Source organism: Bombina bombina, chromosome 3, assembly GCF_027579735.1.
Source record: "Bombina bombina isolate aBomBom1 chromosome 3, aBomBom1.pri, whole genome shotgun sequence".
NCBI classification, from domain to species: domain Eukaryota; kingdom Metazoa; phylum Chordata; class Amphibia; order Anura; family Bombinatoridae; genus Bombina; species Bombina bombina.
The window spans coordinates 1,062,087,679-1,062,109,432 of NC_069501.1; the positions used below are offsets into that span (position 1 = coordinate 1,062,087,679).

At 42.5% G+C, this 21,754-nt stretch overlaps 1 protein-coding gene across 1 annotated transcript in view; it reads right to left on the bottom strand.

Annotated features, from left to right (window-relative positions):
- Positions 1-21,754, bottom strand: part of CSAD (cysteine sulfinic acid decarboxylase) — a 144,009-nt gene that overhangs the window by 43,605 nt on the left and 78,650 nt on the right. The window contains exons 8-10 of the mRNA XM_053708322.1: positions 8,898-9,014; positions 7,462-7,526; positions 1,735-1,816 (exon numbers count right to left, since the gene is read on the bottom strand). Of these exons, the coding sequence (XP_053564297.1) occupies positions 1,735-1,816; positions 7,462-7,526; positions 8,898-9,014 (264 nt within the window). The remainder of the gene's footprint in view (positions 1-1,734; positions 1,817-7,461; positions 7,527-8,897; positions 9,015-21,754) is intronic.

Below are 21,754 nucleotides of genomic sequence, written 5' to 3' on the forward strand. Positions count from 1 at the left end.
TTAGTAACTATTCTACCTAGTTAAAATAAATGCAAACTTGCCTGTAAAATAAAAATAAACCCTAAGATAGATACAATGTAACTATTAGTTGTATTGTAGCTAGCTTAGGGTTTATTTTATAGGTAAGTATTTAGTTTTATATAGGAATTATTTAGGTAATGATAGTCATTTTTATTTATATTTATTTTAATTATATTTAAGTTAGGGGGTGTTAGGGTTAGAGTTAAACTTAGATTTAGGGGTTAATAAATTTAATATAGTGGCAGCGACGTTGGGGGCGGTAGATTAGGGGTTAATAAATGTAGGAAGCTGGCGGCAATGTTAGGGACAGCAGATTAGGGTTTAATAATATTTAACTAATGTTTGCAAGGCGGGAGTGCGGCGGTTTAGGGGTTAATATGTTTATTATAGTGGCGGCGATGTCCGGAGCAGCAGATTAGGGGTTAATAATTTAATTTTAGTGTTTACGATGCGGGAGGGCCTTGGTTTAGGGGTTAATAGGTAGTTTATGGGTGTTAGTGTACTTTTTAGCACTTTAGATATGAGTTTTATGCTACAGCGTTGTAGTGTAAAACTCATTACTACTGACTTTAAAATGCGGTACGAATCTTGACGGGATAGGGCGTACCGCTCACTTTTTGGCCTCCCAGGACAAGCTCGTAATACCGGCGCTATGGAAGTCCCATAGAAAAAAGACTATACGCAAATTGCGTAAGTTGATTTGCGGTAAGGCCAAAAAAGTGTGCGGTGCCCCTAAATCTGCAAGACTCGTAATAGCAGCGGTAGTAAAAAAAGCAGCGTTATGAGGCTTAACGCTGCTTTGTTACTCATAACGCAAGACTCATAATTTAGCCGAAAGTTTTTTTTATTACTTTGTAATATAAAATGTACAGTTCTATCTCAAACAGTTTACTGTCCCTTTAATAAAGCCTATATATTTAAATAGATTAATAGTTAGACTAGAAATGGCTTTTGGTGTGTATCTGCCGATAAAATATTTGCTCCACTGGTGAACGTATCAAACAATTACTAATATCTAATAGTTATTGTATTATGAGATACCTCATTTGAAAGATGCAACTTTCCTTTTTTCAAGGTCTTGTGTGAGGGGTTATTTTTGTCAGAGGCACAGTTTCAGAGGACGTTTTTAAAGTGTTTAATGATTCATGCAAAAGCCATTTATTGCATACACCTCACAATATCTAGAGAGTTACATAACCCATTATTTAAAGAGGTGACTGTCTTTTTTGCATCTCGTGTGTGTGATTATTTCTGGAAGGGAGAAAACAACAATTTTATCACCCACACCCATTTTTCTGTAAAGCAAGTGTTGCAGTTTAAAAATACTTTTTTTAAATCAAGTATGCTATATCTAGACGTTTCTGTGACAACACATTAGAGAATATTCTCCCCTTTTTTAAATGATGTGCATTATGGTTTTGTGGCAGTGAGGTACAGTTTTAGCTCTCCGATTTTGTTGTATATTCTAAATTTATGGATAATGGATAAGGAAATAAACAGGTTTTTCATGAACAAAATGACAACCACATATCCTTTTTAGGGTAAAAGATTGTATGTTGCTGTTTTTTGGAAAGGGGCTAAATGAATTGGGGTTTTTTCTGTTCACCCGCATGATCAGGTACCACGCATATACAGTATCTATGCCAGGGGATGTCATTGAGCTAGTGTGATCTACTGACAATACATATTTTGAAAACAATTAAACATACTTACTGTGGTGTCCCGCAGGAGAAAAGCAGAGCACTGCAAGCCAGCACCAAGCATCTTATGAGGATTCCAAGTAACCGAATTGGCCCTATAATAAGATCATAGAACAACCAAAAAAGATAAAAAAAAATTGTCACCCATTCAAAAGGGACAAAGTAAAAAATCAAAACGACATACAACACAACAAAATGCTACAATACAATAATATGTAATCATATTTATTATATTAGGAAAAGGATGTGAATAACAAAGGTCACTGGCGATGATTCTGTATGACAGTGTGTGCTCAGTAACACAATAATCTAATAAATACTCATGAATTCCCATACTACATTTTTTCAAATGCATTAAAAACATTAAAGTATTTTTTTTCCTTTTAAATCCATAATATATTCAATCTGATGGGATTTTTGCTAAAGCCTTCGGCAGCCGGCTCCTTCCCTTACCTGAGTTGGCGCCTTGGCCCTCACCTGACTCAGTCCTCCTCCTTCACCACACGTGGCCACACTGTCTGCTATGCTGTGGCTGCCGACTCTATAGCCTCAATTAAAATTGTGTGCGCACGGCGTGTGGGTGGAGCTGAGCAGCCAGCCAGGTGATCATGAATATGTGGACCGGATTCCGGACTTATACACACCCGGTCCACATATTGCAGGGTATCACTTTAGTCTGCCAGTGCCAGGACTTGTCACAACTTACCTAACCAGCTCTTTCGTTCCTAGGAAGTCACACGTATCGATTCACGCACTAAGTCACACTCGACTCAAGCCGCACATGTGAGAGCCCGCAAAGCCCAAAAAAATAAAAATATTAAATAATTTTTTAAAAAATCCTGCTAGTTCAGTATGATGCATGGGGCCCCTTAAAAAGCAGGGGCCCTTAGACAAGGGCCGATTTGCCCGACTTGTCAGTCCATCCCTGATATATACACAATTAAATCTTAAAGGGATGTTAAAGTAATTGCTTAAGGACATATGGTTGTGCAGTAGTTTTATTTTCAGATACTTATAACTTTTGAAGGAATATGGAAACCAAATTGTTTCTTTCATTATTCAGACAGCGTATGCAATTTTAAGCAACTTTCTAATTTACACCTATTATCAATTTTTCTTCGTTCTCTTGGTATCTTTACTAGAAAAATCAGGAATGTAAGCTTAGGAGCCAGCCCATTTTTGTTTCAGTACCTGAGTAGCGTTTGCTGATTGGTGCTTTTTCAAATAAAGATACCAAGAGAATGAAGGAAATTTGATAATAGGAGTAAATTAGAAAGTTGCTTACAATTGCATGCTCTATCTGAATCATGAAAGGGTTTCATATCCCTTTAATTACTCTGGATGTGCAAAAATCACTTAAAAAATCGTACTTGGTGTAATTGTTGTTTTTTTTTCTTAAAATGGGCTGAACATGGGCGTTCCATGGGCTTTGCAAGGGCGTATATGAAATTGTTTCTCTAATCCCAGCTTAATTCTGTAAAGATTTTCGCACTACAGATCTCACAGTTTTTTCTCGCAAACTAAAAGGTGGCAAGGTTTTCTCAAAATACATTGTAAGATGCTGTATGCAGAAAGCAGCGTAATGGGATTTATACATTTTAAATGCTGCAGCTGTCATAACAAGTAAGTGGAAACACATTAAGAGCAAACCTATTTTATAGTATATTATCCCTTTAAGGTAGTCCTGTCATTTTGCTGATGAAACAACCACCATGTTGAGAAATTTGTCACTAGAAACCTATTGTGGCTGGCTCCTTCCTAACAAATATTTTTTAATTAATCCTTATTTTATCATTTTTTAATGGGTGCATCATTTTCTGAAGTCATTAGGAGATTAGTAAATCACTGCAAGTGTGCAGCACACTTGTTATAGCACTATTATCAGGGGGTCGATCCGATAAAAATCGTCGCCCGCAAAAGCTGGCGACGCCAATATTTGCGCGGGTTTGGTATCCTATATACGGCGTAACCTAGAAGTTACGCGCGTATATTTCTGCCGTCGCCCGTAGTTTTTTGGGCCATGGGCAGGTATACCAAACCCGCGCAGTTTGGTATCCAATATACAGCGTAAGGACTTACGTGGCGAAAATGGAGAAATCTTACTCAATTTTCACCTCGCCACAAAAAGCAGCCGTAAGAAGCCTTACGCTGACTATTGGAGCCCCGTAACTCCCTAAACTGGCTGCTAAAATAAACCTAACACCTAACGCATGCGCAATGTCTATCTCCCTGTCAACCGCGATCTGCTAAATAAAACCTAACACCTAACGCATGCGCAATGTCTATCTCCCTGTCAACCGCGATCTGCTAAATAAAACCTAACACCTAACGCATGCGCAATGTCTATCTCCCCCGCCGCAATCCCTAATAAAGTATTTAACCCCTAAACCGCCGCCATCTACATAAACTAACCCCCTACTGTGAGCCCCTAAAACCGCCACCATCTAACTGATCTATCCCCTAATGTGAACCCCTTACACCGCCGCCATCTATATTAAAATTATTAACCCCTAATTTAATCTACCTACCCCGCCGCCAGCTATATTATCTATATTAACCCTAAGTATATTATAGTTCATATAGTTATTACATTATATATATTAACTATATTAACCCTAATTATATTAGGGTTAATATAGTTACTATAGTATTTATATAAACTATATTAACTCTATCTAACCCTAACACCCCTAACTAAATTCTTATTAAATAAATCTAATTCATATTATAAACTAAAATATTCCTATTTAAATCTAAATACTTACCTATAAAATAAACTCTAAGATAGCTACAATGTAATTAATAATTACATTATAGCTATGTTAGGGTTTATATTTATTTTACAGGTAAATTGTTAATTATTTTAACTAGGTATAATAGCTATTAAATAGTTATTAACTATTTAATAGCTACCTAGTTAAAATAATTACCCAATTACCTGTAAAATAAATCCTAACCTAAGTAACAAATACACCTACACTATCAATAAATTAAATAAACTACAAATATCTATCTAAAAATACAATTAAATAAACTAAACTAAATTACAAAAAACAAACAAACACTAAATTACAAAAAATAAAAAAAAAGATTACAAGATTTTTAAGCTAATTACACCTATTCTAAGCCCCCTAATAAAATAATAAAGCCCCCCAAAATAAAAAAAATCCCTACCCTATTCTAAATTCAAAAAAGTTCAAAGCTCTTTTACCTTACCAGCCCTTAAAAGGGCCTTTTGTGGGGGCATGAACCAATCAGCCAATCGGATTGAACTTGAATCTGATTGGCTGATTCAATCAGCCAATCAGATTTTTCTACCTTAATTCCGATTGGCTGATAGAATCCTATCAGCCAATCGGAATTCGACGGACGCCATCTTGGATGACGTTATTTAAAGGACCCTCGTTCGTCGGGAAGTCGTCGTGCCGGATGGATGCTCCGCGGCGGAGGAGCGAAGAAAGAAGATTGAAGATGCTGATTTGCTTGAAGACATCGCCGATGGAAGAAGACTCTCTGCCGCTTGGATAAAGACATCGCCCGGATGGAAGAAGACTTCACTGCCGCTTGCTGGAAGACATCGCCCGGATCGGATGAGGAGTTCGGCCCGGCTGGGTGAATACAAGGTAGGGAGATCTTCAGGGGGGTAGTGTTAGGTTTATTTAAGGGGGGTTTGGGTTAGATTAGGGGTATGTGGGTGGTGGGTTGTAATGTTGGGGGGTGGTATTGTGGGTTTTTTTGCAGGCAAAAGAGCAGTTTTCTTTGGGGCATGCCCCCACAAAAGGCCCTTTTAAGGGCTGGTAAGGTAAAAGAGCTTTGAACTTTTTTTAATTTAGAATAGGGTAGGGAATTTTTTTATTTTGGGGGGCTTTATTATTTTATTAGGGGGCTTAGAATAGGTGTAATTAGCTTAAAAATCTTGTAATCTTTTTTTTATTTTTTGTAATTTAGTGTTTTGTTTTTTTTTGTAATTTAGTTTAGTTTATTTAATTGTATTTTTAGATAGATATTTGTAGTTTATTTAATTTATTGATAGTGTAGGTGTATTTGTAACTTAGGTTAGGATTTATTTTACAGGTAATTGGGTAATTATTTTAACTAGATAGCTATTAAATAGTTAATAACTATTTAATAGCTATTATACCTAGTTAAAATAATTAACAATTTACCTGTAAAATAAATATAAACCCTAACATAGCTATAATGTAATTATTAATTATATTGTAGCTATCTTAGCATTTATTTTATAGGTAAGTATTTAGATTTAAATAGGAATATTTTAATTAATAATATTAATATTAGATTTATTTTAATAAGAGTTTAGTTAGGGATGTTAGAGTTAGATAGGGTTATTATACTTTATATATATATAATATAATAATGATATTAACTATATTAACCCTAATATAATTAGGGTTAATATAGTTAATATATATAATATAATAACTATATTAACTATATTAACCCTAATATAATTAGGGTTAATATAGTTAATATAGCTGGCGGCGGTGTAGGGGGATTCGATTAGGGGTTAATACATTTATTATAGGTGGCCGCGGTGTAGGGGGATGTAGATTGTAGGCAAAAGAGCAGTTTACTTTGTGACAAAGCCCCGCCAATAGCCCTTTTAAGGGCTGGCAAAAGAGCTGAATTCTTTGGGGCATGCCCCGCAAAAAGCCCTTTTAAGGGCTGGCAAAAGAGCTGTTACTTTGGGGCAATGCCACGCAAAAAGCCCTTTTCAGGGCTATTTGTAGGGTTAGACTTAGGTTTAGTGGTAGGGATAGTTTAGTATTTCAGGGGTTAAATGATTTAATATAGCTGGCGGCGGTATAGGGGGATTAGATTAGGGGTTAATAATTTTACAATAGATAGCGGCGGGGTAGGGGCTCACTTTAGGGGGTAGGTAAGGTAGATGGCGGTGGTGTTAGGGGCTCACTTTAGGGGGGTTATAGATTTAATATAGCTGGCGGCGGTTTAGGGGTTAATAATTTTATTAGGTTGCGGCGGGCTCCGGGAGCGGCAGTTTAGGGGTAAATACATATTTTATTGTTAGGATAGTGAGGGGGGATAGCGGATAGAGGGTTAGACGTGTTGGGCTATGTTAGGGAGGCGTGTTAGACAGTGCGGGTGATTTAGACTTTAGTCAGGTTTTGTAGGCGCCGGCAGTTTCTAACGTGCCGTAAGTCACTGGCGACGCCAGAAATTTGTACTTGCGCAGATTTCTGGACATCGCTGGTTTATCAGACTTACGGCACTTTAGCATCTGACGGCGCAGTATATGGGATAGCTCGAGTTGCGAGCTGAAACTGCGGGCGACGCGGGTTCCCTCGCTTGCGCCGCAAACTACGATCTATATCGGATCGCGCCCCTAGATTGTATTTCTATAGGCCCTGTGTTTGATCTTTGGACTATGTGACACCTTCTTTGATTTATTTAATTTCAGCTTGGGTGCCTAACACTGAAAGAGCGACTGCCAGAGTGGATTATAAGAAGTTTTGCACTGTTTTGTTTTTCTTTATTATATTGTCTTTGCTATTTTTTATGATTTTTTTTCTTTTGGGTACTGGATTTTATGTATCTATCACAGTTATTGCGTCAATTTAACCTCTCTAATGTAGTGGATGGCACATAGTGCAGACTGGAATTCTGGCATGTACCTACGTTCATAATTTAATAGGTAGATAATAAAATCATTGAGCATAATATCTATAGCACATCCCTATCAATTCTCTGCATTACTGACCTTTCAATGCCATTCAGGAGATGTTTGTGCTTTTTTGACAGAAGGGCACTGCCTCCCAATGCAGCCTGTTTGAGAGAATGGCGATGGGAAGAAGAAAATAGAGATTAAAAAGACAAGAAAAGAGTCAACATACAAACTGCCCTAATGCAGTACAGCAGACTGTAAGGAGGAGAATAGCAATGACTCGGATAAGGGACAAGTATGGCAACTACATTAGTAGATATGTAAAAGGAAAATCTACTGAGATTACATGAAAATTAAACTTGGGTCAAACAGAGCATATAGTTTTAGGAGACTTTTATGATCAAATTTACTTGGTATCCTTTATTGAAAAACATTCCTAGGTAGGCTTGAAGCAGCAATGCACTACTGGAGTTGGTGGGTGATTGGGGGTTAAGCTTATGGGGCCCATTTATCGAAGGGCTTGCGGACCTGATCCGACACTGCGGATCAGGTCCGCAAGACCTCGCTAAATGCGGAGAGCAATACGCTCTCCGCATTTAACATTGCACCAGCAGCTCACAAGAGCTACTGGTGCAACGCCGCCCCCTGCTGACTCGCGGCCAATCGGCCGCCAGCAGGGGGGTGTCAATCAACCCGATCGTATTCGATCGGGTTGATTTCCGGCGATTTCTGTCCGCCTGCTCAGAGCAGGCGGACAGGGTTATGGAGCAGCGGTCTTTAGACCGCTGCTTCATAACTTGTGTTTCTGGCGAGTCTGAAGACTCGCCAGAAACACGGCCCTTCAAGCTCCATACGGAGCTTGATAAATGGGCCTGCTAATGTCTATTGTCATTGGCTCAATTGATGCGTTCAGCTAGATCCCAGTAGAGCATTTCTGTTCTGGGCGGACTTTAACTATGTGTTTAACCCCTTTGCAGGCATTAAATAAATACTTTTATGCAAACATTAGTGTTATAATAAATTGCTCTGACATATTAGAGCATATTATTCTTGCACTTGCATGTCAATTTAAAGAGACAATGGAAGGTGATTAAAGTAGCAACAAGGTGAAACTTTATTTAAACTTAAATGACAAAGCTCAGTTTTGCTTATATCTGTATAATGGTTATGAGCTCCATTTTGTAACACTGGGATGCAAGTTTGTGGAATCAGTGAATGCAGGAAGTGAAATGTGCCTGAAAAAACATGGAGTTTTTTTCCTCATGACAATTTTTTTAATATGCTGTCAAGTGCTTACATATTGAATTTTCAGCAAGAAATTATTAATTTTAATATCATTGGCTCACCAGATGTGTTCAGCTAGCTCCCATTAGGCATTGCTGCTCCCTAACCTACCTAAGTTTACTCTTTAACAAAGGATACAAGAGAATGAAGCTAATTTTGTAACAGATAAATTGAAAGGTTGTGTAACATTACTTTCTCTATCTGAATCATGAAAGTTTAATATTGAATTTACTCTCCCGAGTACTCACATCTACATGTAACCACAGTCCATGCTGCTCACACACATCAGCAATCTCATGTAGGGGGTCAAATGCTCCGAGAACTGTCGTCCCACAAGTTGTACTAACCAGGAAAGGGACAGAACCCTAACAATAAAAGAAAACAACTTTGCGAACATTCAAGTCTCTGTTATGTTGTTGATTTGAAGAACGTTTAATACATTTGAGGGCCTCTTTAATCTCCCATAGATGTTTATGAGCCAATATTTACACATTAAAAATAATATCTGTCTCACACAATGTTTACTGACTGTTTGCTTGGGTAGGATATAGCCTTAAATGAACAAAAAGGAGTCTGGGAAGCAGTTCATTTCCTACAATCCATTTGCATTTATGGTACCTCACTGAAAACAATGGCTTATCGCAGGGTTTTTTGCTTTTTCTTGCAAATACACATTTTATATTTAAATGGACATAAAACCTAACATTTTTTATAGCTATAGTCAGGAGTGAATAGTATAATCCTTATTAAAATAAGCAACACAGCGAGCACAGCCACGTTCTACTACCTCACTGACTCAGGCCCCTGCTACTCAAAGGAAAGCTTAGAATTTGCAACAGGAGCACACTCAGATGACTGTGAGATGTGTGTGTGTTTCCTTTAGCACTGTACACTCATATAAACACCCTTGCTTCATTAAGAAGCATGAGTGCCATTAACCACTTGCCTATGATACTCAATGTGAGGCTGTTCTAACCTATCTTGAGATACTTAGGTTCTGATATTCAAAACATTGCAGCTCAGATGAGATGATCTAAGAAATCTCGTTGGTACAGCAAGGACCTTAATTTAGGAACACACATTTTATCTTGAGAAATGTTTATGTTGTTATGTAGTTTTCTTTATGTGAAACAGAGACTTGTACATTACTAAACAAGGTTTAAAAAAATCCCAAGGATTTTGTATGATTTTTCTTCATGCCGGCAAGGTTTTCACTTCACTTAAAATTGAGAAATGAATTTGCTACTTACATACAGTGGAGGCTTGCAATATACACTATTTCACAAAAGTGAGTACACCCCTCACATTTTTGTAAATATTTTATTATATCTTTTCATGTGACAACACTGGAGAAATGACACTTTGCTACAATGTAAAGTAGTGAGTGTACAGCCTGTGTAACAGTGTAAATTTGCTGACCCCGCAAAATAAGTCAACACACAGCCATTAATGTCTAAACCGTTGGCAAAAAAAGTGAGTACACCCCTAAGTGGAAATGTCCAAATTGGGCCCAATTAGCCATTTTTCCTCCCCGGTGTCATGCGACTCATTAGTGGTCTCAGGTGTGAATGGGGAGCAGGTGTGTTAAATTTGTGTTATCGCTCTTACACTCTCTCATATTGGTCACTGGAAGTTCTACATGGCAACTCATGGCAAAGAACTCTCTGAGGATCTGAAAAACAGAATTGTTGCTCTACATAAAGATGGCTTAGGCTATAACAAGATTGCCAAGACTCCGAAATTGAGCTGCAGCACGGTGGACAAGACCATACAGCGGTTTCACAGGACAGGTTCCACTCAGAACAGGCCTTGCCATGGTCCACCAAAGAAGTTGAGTGCACATACTCAGCGTCATATCCAGAGGTTGTCTTTGGGAAATAGATGTATGAGTGCTGCCAGCTTTGCTGCAGAGGTTGAAGGGGTGGGAGGTCAGCCTTTCAGTGCTCAGACCATACGCTGCACACTACATCAAATTGGTCTGCATGGCTGTCGTCCCAGAAGGAAGCATCTTATAAAGATGATGCACAAGAAATCCCACAGTTTGCTGAAGACAAGCAGACTAAGGACATGGATTACTGGAACCATGTCCTGTGGTCCGATAAGACCAATATAAACTTATTTGGTTCAGATGGTGTCAAGCGTGTGTGACGGTAACCAGGTGAGGAGTACACAGACAAGTGTATCTTGCCTACAGTCAAGCATGGTGGTAGGAGTGTCATGGTCTGGGCCTGCATGAGTGTTGCCGGCACTGGGGAGCTACAGTTCATTGAGGGAACCATAATTGCCAACATGTACTGTGACATACTGAAGCAGAGCATGATCCCCTCCCTTCGGAGACTGGGCCGCAGGATAGAATTCCAACATGATAACAACCCCAAACTCACCTCCACTGCCTTGCTAAAGGAGCTGAGGGTAAAGGTGATGGACTGGCCAAGCATGTCTCCAGACCTAAACCCTATTGAGCATCTGTGGGGCATCCTCAAGCGAAAGGTGGGGGAGAACAAGGTTTCTAACCTCCACCAGCTCCATGATGTTATCATGGAGGAGTGGAAGAGGAATCCAGTGGCAACCTGTGAAGCTCTGGTGAACTCCATGCCCAAGAGGGTTTAGGCAGTGCTGGAAAATAATGGTGGCCACACAAACTATTGAAACTTTGGGCCCAATTTGGACATTTCCACTTAGGGGTGTACTCACTTTTGTTTCCAACGGTTTAGACATTAATGGCTGTGTGTTGAGTTATTTTGAGGGGACAACAAATTTACACTGTTATGCAGGCTGTACACTCACTACTTTACATTGTAGCAAAGTGTCATTTTTTCAGTGTTGTCGCATGAAAAGATATAATAAAATATTTACAAAAATATGAGGGGTGTACTCACTTTTGTGAGATACTGTATTTATATATATATATATATATATATATATATATATATATATATATATATATATATATATATAAAACACACAGAGAAAGTCCAGCACTCACTTACAAGCTCACAACTAAGGTAAAAAGTAAAAATGGAAGAGTTAGTTACCGCATCTGGCCAAATGAGACAAGCCCAGGTACCACGTCAAGGTCTCTTCCAAAAACCTGGGTCCCTAATCAGCCACACAATGCAGGCTCACCAGCCAATTGCTGGATGTGAGCCTGCATTGTGTGGCTGTTTAGGGACCCAGGTTTTTGGAAGAGACCTTGACGTGGTACCTGGGCTTGTCCCATTTGGCCAGATGCGGTAACTAACTCTTCCATTTTTACTTTTTACCTTAGTTGTGAGCTTGTAAGTGAGTGCTGGACTTTCTCTGTGTGTTTTATTTATTTGTTTGCTTTTGTAATCTTCCCTTTTGGGACTTGCATCCAGACCTGTCTGGGGTTAACTGCCTTTGACTCTGTGGACAGTGCAGCTTCCTGAGAGTGCTATTGTGCACCCAGGGCTGTGCATGTTACAGGGTCATAGGATGTGTACCCGGTCCGGCCTGAGAGTGCTGTCCCCTTCCGTGTTTTGTATATATATATCTATACTATAGCTATAGACAGCTCATCTAATAACTTTTTACTTTCAACTTGTAATATGAGCCCAAGAATAGGAGCATTATTAATTCAACTTGAGTGGTGTTAGTGCTCAATAATAATATTTCTGAGCTCTATTTGTAATCTATATTTGAATAATGATTCCCATAGACTTGGACTGAACTCTGAATCAACATTCAAATGTTTCATTTGATAACTGAATGCTACACTTGATAAATAGAAATATTAGTATTTTACATGTTTGGAATTGCAGAATTAAAATTATTAATATTGGGGGAACTTCCGGGCGGCGGGCCATGATAGGTCGCTCAATTGCTAGCTCCTACAGGGCTCTTGACTAATCTACTCCTATATTCATCATCACTTAACCAACCATACCATATGCGATGCTACTAAAGAATCCCATTATTTAAAAGCCAATATTATTAGGCCTCTTAACCAACCCCCCAGCGGGGCGCCCTAGGGCCTTTGTCATTATGAAGTACCGATAGAGTACTGATCCTACACACACTAAACAGGGATATACGTACCTGCAACTCATACCGGATGGAGCTAGGGTTGCCACCTGCCCCGGTTTCACCGGGACAGTCCCAGTCTGAGGCTCTGTGTCCCGTGTCCCGGAACTAGCCTCAAATGCCCCGGGCTAAGCACTCCCCTGGCGCAGCAGTGAGCAGACTTACAAAACATTAGCTGGCCAGAGGAGCGCTTAGCCCGGGGTTTACAGGAGCGAGCAGCATGTGATAGGAATCGGATTCCTCTGTTAGCAGCATGAGAACTTAGTCTATTCACAAACTTTTTCTTTTCAGTCTGCTCTACAAAACGGGTAGGGAGGGAGTCTGCAGGACAGAGTGAGGAGATTGGTGTGGGAGGGGGGAGGAGGGTCGAGAAAGTCGTCACATCCGGCTGCAGTGGAGAGCGACAGAGAGACAGACAGGTGTTGGTGCGGTGGCCGCGCGGCGGGCTGTCTGCCTGCCGAAACATGGCCAGTTGTTACCTTCATGGTTCCACCACCTCCCGTTGACTGTAGGTCCTGTGCAGAGTGCAACAGCCTTCCTAAGCCAACAAGTGCAGAGCAGCCACAGAGAAACTGTGGGTAATACTTGGCTGTGTCTGCTGTTTTTTCAAATTGGTATGGGGCTTAATTAAATTGTGGGGGCTTAATTATGTGTAAATATAATATATATATAATATATATATATATTACATATATATATAATATATATATATATATATATATATATATACAGGGAGTGCAGAATTATTAGGCAAATAAGTATTTTGACCACATCATCCTCTTTATGCATGTTGTCTTACTCCAAGCTGTATAGGCTCAAAAGCCTACTACCAATTAAGCATATTAGGTGATGTGCATCTCTGTAATGAGAAGGGGTGTGGTCTAATGACATCAACACCCTATATCAGGTGTGCATAATTATTAGGCAACTTCCTTTCCTTTGGCAAAATGGGTCAAAAGAAGGACTTGACAGGCTCAGAAAAGTAAAAAATAGTGAGATATCTTGCAGAGGGATGCAGCACTCTTAAAATTGCAAAGCTTCTGAAGCGTGATCATCGAACAATCAAGCGTTTCATTCAAAATAGTCAACAGGGTCGCAAGAAGTGTGTGGAAAAACCAAGGCGCAAAATAACTGCCCATGAACTGAGAAAAGTCAAGCGTGCAGCTGCCAAGATGCCACTTGCCACCAGTTTGGCGATATTTCAGAGCTGCAACATCACTGGAGTGCCCAAAAGCACAAGGTGTGCAATACTCAGAGACATGCCCAAGGTAAGAAAGGCTGAAAGACGACCACCACTGAACAAGACACACAAGCTGAAACGTCAAGACTGGGCCAAGAAATATCTCAAGACTGATTTTTCTAAGGTTTTACGGACTGATGAAATGAGAGTGAGTCTTGATGGGCCAGATGGATGGGCCCGTGGCTGGATTGGTAAAGGGCAGAGAGCTCCAGTCCGACTCAGACGCCAGCAAGGTGGAGGTGGAGTACTGGTTTGGGCTGGTATCATCAAAGATGAGCTTGTGGGGCCTTTTTGGGTTGAGGATGGAGTCAAGCTCAACTCCCAGTCCTACTGCCAGTTTCTGGAAGACACCTTCTTCAAGCAGTGGTACAGGAAGAAGTCTGCATCCTTCAAGAAAAACATGATTTTCATGCAGGACAATGCTCCATCACACGCGTCCAAGTACTCCACAGCGTGGCTGGCAAGAAAGGGTATAAAAGAAGAAAATCTAATGACATGGCCTCCTTGTTCACCTGATCTGAACCCCATTGAGAACCTGTGGTGCATCATCAAATGTGAGATTTACAAGGAGGGAAAACAGTACACCTCTCTGAACAGTGTCTGGGAGGCTGTGGTTGCTGCTGCACGCAATGTTGATGGTGAACAGATCAAAACACTGACAGAATCCATGGATGGAGTGTCCTTGCAAAGAAAGGTGGCTATATTGGTCACTGATTTGTTTTTGTTTTGTTTTTGAATGTCAGAAATGTATATTTGTGAATGTTGAGATGTTATATTGGTTTCACTGGTAAAAATAAATAATTGAAATGGGTATATATTTGTTTTTTGTTAAGTTGCCTAATAATTATGCACAGTAATAGTCACCTGCACACACAGATATCCCCCTAAAATAGCTATAACTAAAAACAAACTAAAAACTACTTCCAAAACTATTCAGCTTTGATATTAACCCCTTAAGGACCACAGCACTTTTCCATTTTCTGTCCATTTGGGACCAAGGCTATTTTTACATTTCTGCAGTGTTTGTGTTTAGCTGTAATTTTCCGCTTACTCATTTACTGCACCCACACATATTATATACCGTTTTTCTCGCCATTAAATGGACTTTCTAAAGATACTATTATTTTCATCATATCTTATAATTTACTGTAAAAAAAATTATAAAATATGAGGAAAAAATTGAAAAAAACACACTTTTTCTAACTATGACCCCCAAAATCTGTTACACATCTACAACCACCAAAAAACACCCATGCTAAATAGTTTCTAAATTTTGTCCTGAGTTTAGAAATACCCAATGTTTACATGTTCTTTGCTTTTTTTGTAAGTTATAGGGCAATAAGTACAAGTAGCACTTTGCTATTTCCAAACCATTATTTTTCAAAATTAGCGCTTGTTACAGAAGCATTAGTTATTTTGTTGTGAAGAGCTTATTTCCCAGCAGCAATGCCTGAACCAGCAAGCCAGCGCCTAAGAAGGGCTCCAAGAAAACTGTAACAAGTTTCATTTCATAAAGAGTTAACTCTTTTTTTTTCAGCTTTTAGAAACTATTGTCTAATCACCTCTGGAGCCAGACTGCTAATTGATAAGATGAACTTGTAAACTTGTTATCTTAAGTACTGTAATCCTATTGTGGCCTGTCAAAGGACAGTGCTCTCTATCTAAATGTGTGATGGGGGATTTTGTGCTTCCCCCCCTCTCCCCCTGGGAGTGCCCTGTGTGCATGTAACCTTAATAAAAAGCAGGCTGGGCATCCCAGTCCTGAGTTCTTGTTTGACCCTCAATCGCAGCGTTGACTCGTTTTTGTGGGCAGAAGGGTATCCTAGCTGTACTGCAGCTAAGGGAGATTATTCTATATTTGCGAGACTCATATAGAATACTATGGAAAGCAGCTTCTCCCCTCTTTAGCAATAGGGATCCAGGCTACTAAGCGGTCCATCTCTCAGCGAGACTAAGGGTAACCGTAACATTTGGCGGCAGCGGCGGGATTTTCCTGGATTTCCTAGGAGAGGTACAGAACGGATGGAGAGCGCTTACGAAAAATTGAAGCGTACAACCCTAAAGGATTTACTTGAAAGCAGAGGGGGGTACGCCAGCAACCGGCCGAGGAGAGAGCTGATCGCAGAATTGACCGAACTGGATCAGAGCTTCACAATGGCGGAAACACCGACCACGATTAGTGACGAAAAAACCAGGATTGTTCGGGAAAGGCTCTCATTATACGGGCCGAACCCCTCCATGGAATTGGTACAGCAGTTGATGGCGGAGGCGGACGAGGATATACGAGAGACTCGAGCCCACGAACTCAACCTAGCGAACGCACACCGCAATGCTGAAGCCCCGCAGGTAATCATCCCTGTCGAAAATGCTGGGAGGCCCAAGATACCCTATGCGGCATTTCGACCCTTCCTAGAGAGCGAGACAGGGATTGATGAATATTTGGCGGACTTCGAAAGGCAATGTGCCCTGCACCAGATTCCCAACAGAGAGTGGCCCACGATATTGTCTGGGAAACTATCCGGGCGAGCCCTGGAAGCCTTTCGTACTCTGGGTGCTGAGGAAGTGACACAGTATGAGCTAGTTAAGGAGACACTGTTGCGACGGTACGCTGTAACTCCGGACACGTATCGCCGACAGTTTCGGGGCACGGAAAAGAAGCCTAACGATACCCATATGGAATGGGCGCACCAAATGCGGAGAGCGGCAAATCACTGGCTGAGCGGAAGTAAAGCGGTGACTGGGGAGGAAATTTTACAATTGTTTCTCTTAGAACATTTTTATAATGGCATGGAACAGCAAGGGAAGGAATGGCTGCGAGACAGGCGGCCTTCTACCTTAGAAGAAGCAGCCAAATTGGCCGATGAACATTATGACTCCCGTCTTCACGAACCCATGAACTACCGAGCTCCAGCACGGGTCGAACCCAGAGAGGTTTACCGTGCACCCCCTCGTGCTGAATTCCGAGCCCCGGTGCCCACAGGGCCCGTCCGACACTCAGGACCACCCAATAACAGCTCTGAGCGTCCCAGACCGACTTGCCACCGATGCAAGCAACCAGGGCATTTCATGGCTAGCTGCCCCCTTAATACGCACCAGACACCCAGGAATTACAATTACCCCTCTGGGTCCTATCGTCCGGCCCGGGCCCTCTGTGTTAACCAAGAGGCCCCTATGGAGGGATATGTGGGGCCGCTTCACGAGGCAGACCCTGTATATGCTGCCTCAGATAACCGCCAGCACCATCGGCAGAGGGTATGGCTCGAGGGGCGATCTACCGAGGGATTGCGAGACACAGGGGCTACTATCACGCTGGTACAGAGTCATTTGGTGCCAGAGCACAAGCGATCCGGACAGACTGTGGCCGTTAGAGTGGCGGGGGGGGATGTGTACAAAATTCCAACAGCTAAAGTGCATCTTGATTGGGGAGCGGGAAAGGGGGCTGTGAACGTGGGCCTAATGGATAATTTACCTGCCGAAGTACTACTGGGCAACGATTTGGGCCCCATGACTTCTGCCTATGCTCCAGTATGCAACAACGAGGCGGACCCAGTGACTACACGGGCCCAAGCCCGGACGGAGCGAGAGCTCTCACCAGTGCGGGAGACACAGGTAAGACCTACCCCGACCTTGCCTGACAGGTTAGGCCCCATACCCTGGGACACCCCAGATGCCTTCGAGGCAGAGTCTAAGACTGACCCGACCTTACAAAAGTACCGGGAACGAGCAGAGACCGGAGGGGGCGGGGCAGATAACGAAACATTCTTATGGGAAAAAGGGAAACTATACCGCTGGACAGAGAAAAGGGGACAGCGTAGGCGACAGCTGGTAGTGCCCCACAAATACCGTCAAGAAATCCTCAAAATAGGCCACGACATCCCCTTAGCAGGCCACCTAGCCGTTACCCGTACCCTACACCGCATTACTCACACGTTCTTTTGGCCAGGGGTGCACGCTGACGTTAGAACTTACTGTAACACCTGCGATGTGTGTCAACGAGTAGGAAGGCGAGGCGATCACCCTAAAGCCCAGCTAGTAAATATGCCCATTGTAGAGGAACCCTTCAGCCGGGTTGCTATTGACCTAGTGGGACCACTGGCTACCCCTAGTCCCTCCGGTAAGCGATACATTCTTACCGTAGTGGACTACGCTACCAGGTACCCAGAGGCTGTCGCCCTATCCAACATACAAGCGGATACGGTAGCGAATGCACTAGTACAGGTGTTCTCCCGGGTAGGATTTCCAAAAGAAATCCTATCCGACCGAGGCACCCAATTTACGTCTGAATTGACCCAACAACTCTGGCAGGTTTGCAAAATTAAGTCCCTCCTAAGCTCCCCATACCACCCCCAGACGAACGGGCTGTGTGAGAGGTTCAATGGGATCCTCAAGCAAATGCTCAAGACGTTCACTCAGGAATACCGAGACTGGGAACGCTTCCTGCCGCACCTCCTATTTGCTTATCGGGAGGTGCCCCAGGAAACGACAGGGTTCTCTCCCTTCGAGTTGCTCTACGGAAGAAAGGTACGGGGACCCCTAAACCTGATCCGGGAGCACTGGGAGGGAGAGATGGAGGCTGACGGTGTCCCAATTGTGCCATACGTGCTGGAACTCAGGGACCGAATGGAGCAATTAGCCAAATCCATGCGGGCTAATCTCCAGTTGGCCCAGAGAAGACAGAAAGTATGGTACGATCGGGGGGCCCGAAAGAGAATCTTCACCATAGGACAAAAGGTGTTAGTACTTAAGCCGGTGAAGACAGACAAATTGCAGGCGTCCTGGCAGGGTCCCTACCAGATCGTAGAGAAAAGGGGAGACACCACTTATGTGATAGCTAGCTGCCACGACAACAATCTTAGAAAGACATTCCATGTAAACATGCTCAAGGAATATTTTGAGCGACCAGAGAACGTGACGGCCGTATGTTGTTCCCCTCAGGAAGACCCCGACAGTTTACCCATTCCAGACCTATTAGAAAAGAGCCTCCCCACAGGTATAGTGGCGCAGGTTCAGATAGGGGACCAACTTAGCCCCACTGAAAGGGAGCAGCTCAACCAACTCCTCCAGTCCAAACACCTCACCTTCTCCCCGAAGCCAGGGTACACTACTTTAACCACCCACCAGGTAGATACTCCGGGACAAGCTCCCTTGCGCCAGGCTCCGTACCGAATCCCCGAAGCAGTTAGGACAGGAATGAAGAAGGAGATCGATGAGATGCTCCAGCTCAGGGTAATTGAGCCCTCCGATAGTCCCTGGGCCTCCCCAGTTGTCTTGGTGCCCAAGAAAGATGGGACCACCCGGTTCTGCGTAGACTATCGGAGGCTCAATGAAAATACCGTGACGGACGCTTACCCTATGCCCAGGGTAGACGAGCTACTCGATCGTATAGCCAGGGGAAATTACCTGACCACTATTGACCTCTGCAAAGGTTACTGGCAGATTCCCCTGGCCCCGGAGGCTATCCCCAAGTCGGCATTCGTCACCCCATTCGGCTTATATCAGTTTAGGGTAATGCCGTTTGGGATGAAGAATGCCCCAGCTACATTCCAGCGCTTGGTGGATAGGCTCCTGGATGGCTTCCAGAGTTTTGCTTGCGCCTACCTGGACGACATAGCGATCCACAGTGAGTCCTGGGAGGACCACTTAGCTCATGTGGGAATGGTTCTGGATCAGATCCGGGCTGCTGGCCTGACTCTGAAGCCAGAAAAATGCCACTTTGGGATGGCCGAGGTACAGTACCTGGGTCACCGGGTGGGGTGTGGAAAGCAGCGACCAGAGCCGGCCAAAATAGAAGCTGTCGCCAATTGGCCCACCCCCATCACTAAGACTCAGGTCCTAGCCTTCCTGGGCACGGCAGGGTACTATAGACGGTTCGTACCAGACTACAGCACACTTGCCAAACCCCTGACTGACTTGACCAAGAAGAACTTACCTCGACAGGTCCTGTGGTCTCCCCACTGTGAAACGGCTTTCCAGGCTCTCAAAAATGCTCTAATTAACGCTCCTGTCTTGGCGGCCCCAGCCCTTAACAAACGTTTTATCGTCCATACAGATGCTTCCATGTTCGGGCTGGGAGCCGTCCTCAGCCAAGTAGGCGAAGATGGAGGGGAGCATCCAGTTGCCTACATCAGCCGGAAGCTCCTGCCCCGCGAAGTCAGCTATGCAGCGGTCGAAAAGGAGTGTTTGGCTTTGGTGTGGGCATTAAAGAAATTGACTCCCTATTTATATGGTCAGGAGTTCACTCTGGTCACCGACCATAACCCGTTGGTGTGGCTGAACCGGGTCTCTGGAGATAACGGCAGGCTATTACGTTGGAGCTTATCGTTGCAAACCTTCAATTTCACCATTACTTACAGACCTGGGAAACAGAATGGCAACGCCGACGGGTTGTCCAGACAAACCGACCTCAGCCCCGCATAACCAGCGGTCTGGACAGCCTTAGTCTGCCCCGAAAAGGGGTCAGACCGTGTCTGCCAGAGTGTTCCACAGAAAGGGAGCAATGTTACAGAAGCATTAGTTATTTTGTTGTGAAGAGCTTATTTCCCAGCAGCAATGCCTGAACCAGCAAGCCAGCGCCTAAGAAGGGCTCCAAGAAAACTGTAACAAGTTTCATTTCATAAAGAGTTAACTCTTTTTTTTTCAGCTTTTAGAAACTATTGTCTAATCACCTCTGGAGCCAGACTGCTAATTGATAAGATGAACTTGTAAACTTGTTATCTTAAGTACTGTAATCCTATTGTGGCCTGTCAAAGGACAGTGCTCTCTATCTAAATGTGTGATGGGGGATTTTGTGCTTCCCCCCCTCTCCCCCTGGGAGTGCCCTGTGTGCATGTAACCTTAATAAAAAGCAGGCTGGGCATCCCAGTCCTGAGTTCTTGTTTGACCCTCAATCGCAGCGTTGACTCGTTTTTGTGGGCAGAAGGGTATCCTAGCTGTACTGCAGCTAAGGGAGATTATTCTATATTTGCGAGACTCATATAGAATACTATGGAAAGCAGCTTCTCCCCTCTTTAGCAATAGGGATCCAGGCTACTAAGCGGTCCATCTCTCAGCGAGACTAAGGGTAACCGTAACAGCGCTAGTTAGATTAGAACACTAATATCTTTCAGGAATCTCTGAATATCCATTGACATGTATATATTTTTTTTTAGTAGACATCCCAAAGTATTCATCTAGGCCCATTTTGGTATATTTCATGCCACCATTTCACTGCCAAATGCGATTAAATACAAAAAATTGTTCACTTTTTTACTAATTTTTTCACAAACTTTTGGTTTCTCACTGAAATTATTTACAAACAGCTTCTGCAATTATGGCTTAAATGGTTGTAAATTCTTCTTTGGGATCCCCTTTGTTCAGAAATAGCAGACATATATGGCTTTGGTGTTGCTTTTTAGTAATTAGAAGGCTGCTAAATGCCACTGCGCACTACACGTGTATTATGGCCAGCAGTGAAGGGGTTAATTATGGAGCATGTAGGGAGCTTTTAGGGATAATTTTAGTTTTAGTGTAGTGTAGTAGACAACCCCAAATATTGATCTAGGCCAATTTTGGTATATTTCATGCCACCATTTCACCGCCAAATGCGATCAAATTAAAAAAAACTTAAAATTTTTCACAATTTTAGGTTTCTCACTGAAATCATTTACAAACAGCTTGTGCAATTATGGCACAAATGGTTGTAAATGCTTCTCTGGGATCCCCTTTGTTCAGAAATAGCAGACATATATGGCTTTGGCGTTGCTTTTTGGTAATTAGAAGGCCGCTAAATGCCGCTGCGCATCACACGAGTATTATGGCTAGCAGTGAAGGGGTTAATTAGGT